Below are 6,000 nucleotides of genomic sequence, written 5' to 3' on the forward strand. Positions count from 1 at the left end.
GCACACAAGTTTGACTTGGAGCTGTGGTATTTGTATTACATCTGTTTCTGTAGATGTTTATCTTCAGTGCAGCTTTAAAATCCGGCTAGATTTTTATTTTATTTTTTTTTGCTGTCTGTGTTGAGACTTCTGATCACTTCCTGTTTCATGGAGATAACAAAGTTAGGGGAAATCCTCTTAGACAGTTGTCAGAACAAATTTCCACATGAGAGATTTCCCTTCTATTACTGTTCTGGTGACAACCCAAAATGTTGGATTTTTCCCTCACATCCAGTCTTGGTGACATTAGCCAACGGGTGATGTAGAGAGAGTGACTATCCCCATTGGGGAAACATAACTTCGGCTAGATACCCTCTTACAGGAATTGACTATACCACAGACATGGCCATATTATAAAAACAATCTCAGTAGCCATGTCTGTGAAGGATCTCATTTTTATTGGCCTTGGAGAATCTAGCAGTAGTAGGTTACATTCAGCTGGACTTTCCTGTAATGTTGAAGATGTTTCACAATTTATCCAAGCAGCTTCTTTGAGGCTATAAATGTCGGGGATCCTGATACTCGTTGGCTTGGAAAAGCAGCTAGACATCTTCATCATTACAGAACATGCCCAGATGAATGTAACTAATATTAACTATCGATAACATTATTGTATTTGTATCCCTTGTGGTCACACAAGACCTTTTCATGTATATGATGCAATCGGAAGACTTTTTCTTCTCTAATCACTGGCATGAAAGGTGACCTTGTCTCTAAGCTACATTGGTGCCAATTTCAGTTTAGTGCGGGGTCCAGCTCTGCTCTCGCCACAAATAGTCCAAGTATGTTGCTATATACTGTGTCCACTGAAGTGAAAATATGAAGCTAGTGTCTTTTTGCGTATTTAATAAAGGTACATAGTATATTGGGAAAGCCTCTTCCATTGACTCTAAGAATATTTCTGTTCACATTTGGCTGGTCACCAAGTAGGCCATCATTTGGTTCAACCATTAACATCCATTTTTTTTTCCTGTTAGCTCAATAACCGGTGTGTCCGTGCCAAAATCAACATTGCCTTGATCTGTCAAACACTTGTCAGTCCACCAGAAGGCAACAAAGAAATCAGTAGAGACAACATTCAATGCAAGATTACATATGTTGCAAATGGTAAGGCTCTTTTTCTATGTATTCTAGATATAGATTTTGATAAAAGATTATGATGTACAGTAAAAAGGCCCACTCTGCTATTTGCTTGAAGTAAACCCCATCACTAAAATCTCAAACTTTAACAGGTTAGTGTACTTTCACAAGGCACTTTCATTACAATACCTGGTGACCCTGCCATGAAGGGCTTTATCTGTTCGAGTAACAATGCTCTGTCCTTGGCTCCTAGTGGAGACTACAAGCTTCTGAGACTACCAGCTGCTGCGACTACACAAATTGCGCAGGCATGTTCTACTGTTGTCACCATCAGGAAACCCGCCCTAAGAAATAGCGTGCAGCAGTTGAGTGCATGTAGACAGTGCAAGTGCTGCAAAGAGGCTGCAGGAGATAAACAGATTGAATATACAAAAATGTCAGTTGTTTGATACACAAGTGCTTTAGCAAACCAAATGCCATTGAGTTATGGTTTACATCTACTTTCACTGGATTTGGTTGGATCCGTCACACTCTACTGCATGAGAGCTTGTATTAAACAGGATGTATAGTGTTAACTTTCAAATATCTCCTCCACACAAGACAAAGCGCTAAATGGGATTAGCCTACCCCTACTCGGATGTAAAATAGGAAGAGTCTATTTTTTCTTTTCCTCATGTGGGAGTTGAGGCCAAAACTACAGAGGTGAATCACTTGAGTTACCTCTTTTTTGCAATGCATTGATTTCGGTGTGCTGTGATTGAGACATTGGTTAGCACAGGACGCGTGTAGTTAAGGCCTAACATAAAATCTGTGCCCTGTAAAGGCATCCTTTGAGAATAGCAATGAGTTGTAATTGTACACTAAAGTGTGCTAGATCCAGGACTGTTATCCTGATCCCAGCTTCACTATTGAGTGGGCTACTGACCCCAAACTGAACATGCACAGCAGAGCTTTATTCTCTGCATACAGTCTAGGTCAGTGATGCAATAGGTAGGGAAGCCAGTCCTGGAGCTTGCACCTTGAAGCGGGACTACAACCGTCTATTCTTTACAGCCACAGAAGATGTCATCTTAGCCTCTATTCAGATTGCAGTTTGCATGGTGTAAGTTCCTCTAAGGAAACAATGTTGGCTCTTGTTTTTGTACTTCCAGATTCCCATAATATTTCTAAGTGAGGAAATGAAATGATGGGCTTCTTTTAAATGGGACTTTTCTTAGTTTTTGTGAACTTATATGTAGATTTTAGTGTCTTTAGAAGTGCATTGACATGCAACCCCGGTGTTTTAGCCTCTGAGGTAAAATATAGCTAAATATCTGCATAATGTTGGGTACACAAAATGCAGCATAGTGTTTGAGGTCATCATTTAAAATTTGGGCTTGGCATATTGTGTAGACGTGTGTAATGCAGTGTTGTACTGACATGCTTTCTCTTTTTCAGTAAATCCTGGAGGATGGGCTCCTGCGTCAGTCCTAAGAGCAGTGGCCAAACGTGAATACCCCAAATTTCTTAAAAGGTTTACTACCTACGTGCAGGAGAAAACCTCAGGCAAACCAATTACTTTCTAATATTTGCCAGGTGAGATGATTATGTGGTTGTACCTACACTTGCAGTATAGCGTTTTAAACAATTATGCTGGAAGGAGGGGACATACTTTCCCCAAGTGCTTTACAAGGCAGCAGCTGGCAGGTCCACTTTAAAGTAGAACTATGGGGTTAAGGCTTTTCCCCATAGTTCTCCTTAGAGTAACGGGAGGACACAAACTAGCATCCTCCCGTCACCCTAGGCTCAGTATACCGCGAGCTGCTGCTCGCGGTATACTGAGACACCGCAGTATACCGCGAGCTGCTTTTCGCGGTATGCTGAGACGCTGAAGCGGATTGCGACAATTATGTCTGGATCTGCCCAGCTGCATGACTGACAGCTGGCTCTGCCTATCAAGAGGCAGAGCCAGCTGTACCCGCCCCCTCCCCCTGTCCGTTCCGCCAGTCAGCGCTGGCAGAGCGGGGAGGGGGGAATCCAGCCCCTCCCCTGTCACGGCAGAGAGTCATGACAGGATCGAGAAGTGAGCGAACGCCGGTATGTGTTCGCTCACCTCCCGATCTACTAAGCTGGCCTGTGACAGTCTCATGGTCACAGGTCGGCTAGAACTATGCATCTTCAAAAACACATGTGACTTTCACATTTTGCATGCTTATTCCATCTTTGTTACAGTAACTGTAGAAATTTGAAGATTGGCCATCGCTGGGAGGGCAGATTAAAAGCAGAGACATTGGTGATACAGGGAAATACATTGTTTTCAAAAAGTCAGCAAACTGATGTACTTGAGTAATGAAAAGGAGTGGTGAAGCACAACAATTGTGTAGCATGGCAAAGCAGGAAGTAGAGTTTGTGTAATAAGCCAATATGGCTGCCCCCACCTTCATGTATAATTACAAACTCTAAACCAAAACAAGGGTTTCAAAATGTTAATGGACACTTAAAATGACATTAAACCCTCAGATTTTTTTAACATAAACCAATACTGTAATCCATGGTAGTTTCCCTTCTCTTTGCTGCTCTTCCTTTTAAAACCTCATGTCTTATGCTTGGGAAGAACTTCCCTTTGCAGCTGAGTGCCTCTTCCTGTAGTGCTGGCTCAGGTTGCAAACGTACACGTAGACACCATGTATCCATTCCAGAGACAAGGCAGTCTGCTGCAAAACAGAAGTTCTGCCCAGCATGAGAAGAGATACGGATTTAAAAGGAAGAGCAGCAAAGAGAAGGGAAACAACCATGGATTACAGTAAGGCGCACATTACAGTATTGGTTTATGTTAAAAAATTTGAGGGTTTAATGTCACTTTAAGCTCATTGGAACAAATCTGAAGAGTTTCATGTGTGTATCTTAAAAAATACTCCTATTTCTTGAAATGAGTCTGGCTTTCCTATGCAGGGAAGCCGTGAGTGATTGTCACTCACGGCTCTCTGCAGGGATAGATCGAGAAGTGAGTGAGCGACGGTATGTGTTCGCTCACTTCCCGATCTACTGAGCCGACCTGTGACAGTCTCATTGTCACAGGTCGACTCAGATTATGAGGCTGAGTGAAAATCACTCGCCTCATAATTCTTTTTTAAACTGCTGTTCTCGCCCGCTGTACATATTCACCTTCCTTTCATTCCCCCTCTGCCCTGTTAGGTCAGGTACTTCAAGGTATGGGGAACATAGCTTTATCCCTTTCCTCCATGCGTCTTGCCAGTGCCTGGTAATGGATAGGTAGAGAAACTTTTTGAAACTTTGGCTGATCGTGTTTATTTTTCATTCTACAGAGAAATGAAGAGGCAGCAAGAACATTCCACATTGGACATGATGGTGAAATACACTTCCAAGATGGAACCTGGGATCTTTTGCCTTTATCCCCATGAAAGCATTGTCCTGAGGAATAGCAGTGTATCACAAGACTGAACACCAAACACTAGCCATCTCCTGCTAGGCCTTCTTGCAGAATTTCGATGTAAATTATAACCACATACTGAAGTACATGTCTGTCTCCTCCGTTCTTCTTTTCTGTTTAGCTTGCTTGCTTTGAAGGGTCATGGAAATTATTTCTTTGAGGACCGAGGCTTTACATTTCTACAACCGCAAACTGCTTGCATACCATAGGCCTATAAACCTAACAAAGCCATAATGTCGTGTGTTTCTGCGAATCGCCGTACAACTAAACACACGGGGCGTTTGAGGGTTGTTAGAAAACATTGGTTGGAAAGGTCGGTGAGGGGATTTTGAGTTTTTGCTTTGTGTCATTTTTTTGTTTCTTCTCTGCTAGCTTGTTGCTAGCGGTGGTGACGGTTCTGTAATTCTTCACTCTAATAACTGAGGGCTCTTATAATCTATGGCTTTGCCTTTCTTTGTGAACCTCCAATGAAGACTGAGAAGTCTGAAGGAGGTCTCCAATATCTAAGAAAGCTTTATTTTTGTTTTCTCTAAGAAATCTATATATATATTTCTATTTGTATTTTTAGTTGTGTTAATATCTTTGAAGCAAAAATGTGTTTATTCTGTAACTTGATCCAGAAATTTCAAGATGAATTCTTGAGCACATCTGCTTAACGTGAACCACGTCCTGGCTAAGCCAGTTCTTGTGGCGTTTTTAGAATGTGCTATCCTTAAAGTGTACCTGTCAGACATGAATGGAGTAGAAGGCCATTTTGTGGGATAAATCAATGTTCCTGTGAATTATTCACGAATGTCTGGTGAAAGGATTTCCTGCTTTGCCCAAAACATTGACCAGTCCAACAAAATGGCTCCTTCCACTCAGTCTGCACACCTCATACACTTTAATGTGTGAATGGGTTGAACAGATATGCGTTTTGCTATGGTGTGGCTTGAGCGGTCGTCTTTTTCCTTCATGCCTCCAGCATTAGTTTGGCTCTAACAGTATATTTCTTCTCCACGCTGTCATATTGTGCATAGAGGTAGTGTGTTGTGTAGGACCTGCTACCCTGTCTGATGTATAAAGCACAAAGGATGAGTGCACTTTGTAAATGTGTAGGCTGAAGCTCAGTTTAGCTTAGTATTGCTCCCTATAATGTGCATAGGTGACTGGAATGAAAGCCTGATTGAAGTCACAGAAATGGGTATAGTCTTGCCTGAGTTGTTCTGATACAGCAGCTATACAGGGGGCTTAAATAGGACTGTGCTGTCCAATAGGCACCATAAAAGAGCCACTGCTCTCTCTAATTCACACAGACCTGGTCAGAGATGGAGAAACCCTCCTGCTCTTCTCTGCAATACCACTTGTGCAGAGAGGTGTGGCTGTTACTCAGCCCTGCCAACACAGACCACTGCAGCAAAAAGGCAGGGAGCAGAATTTTCTTCTGACAGTTGTTGAGGCATTTCCTAGCA

The 6,000-nt window shown here is 42.3% G+C and overlaps 1 protein-coding gene across 2 annotated transcripts in view; it reads left to right on the top strand.

Annotated features, from left to right (window-relative positions):
- COL4A3BP (collagen type IV alpha 3 binding protein) overlaps window positions 1-5,587 on the top strand; it is a 78,450-nt gene extending 72,863 nt beyond the window's left edge. For both annotated transcript variants that reach the window (XM_018567840.1, XM_018567841.1), the window contains 3 exons: window positions 1,017-1,146; window positions 2,557-2,694; window positions 4,425-5,587. In XM_018567840.1, the coding sequence (XP_018423342.1) occupies window positions 1,017-1,146; window positions 2,557-2,684 (258 nt within the window). In that variant the 3' untranslated portion in view covers window positions 2,685-2,694; window positions 4,425-5,587. The remainder of the gene's footprint in view (window positions 1-1,016; window positions 1,147-2,556; window positions 2,695-4,424) is intronic.
- Window positions 5,588-6,000: the final 413 nt, after the last annotated feature.

Source organism: Nanorana parkeri, unplaced genomic scaffold (assembly GCF_000935625.1).
Source record: "Nanorana parkeri isolate BGI_ZX_2015 unplaced genomic scaffold, ASM93562v1 scaffold1101, whole genome shotgun sequence".
Classification (NCBI taxonomy): Eukaryota; Metazoa; Chordata; class Amphibia; order Anura; family Dicroglossidae; genus Nanorana; species Nanorana parkeri.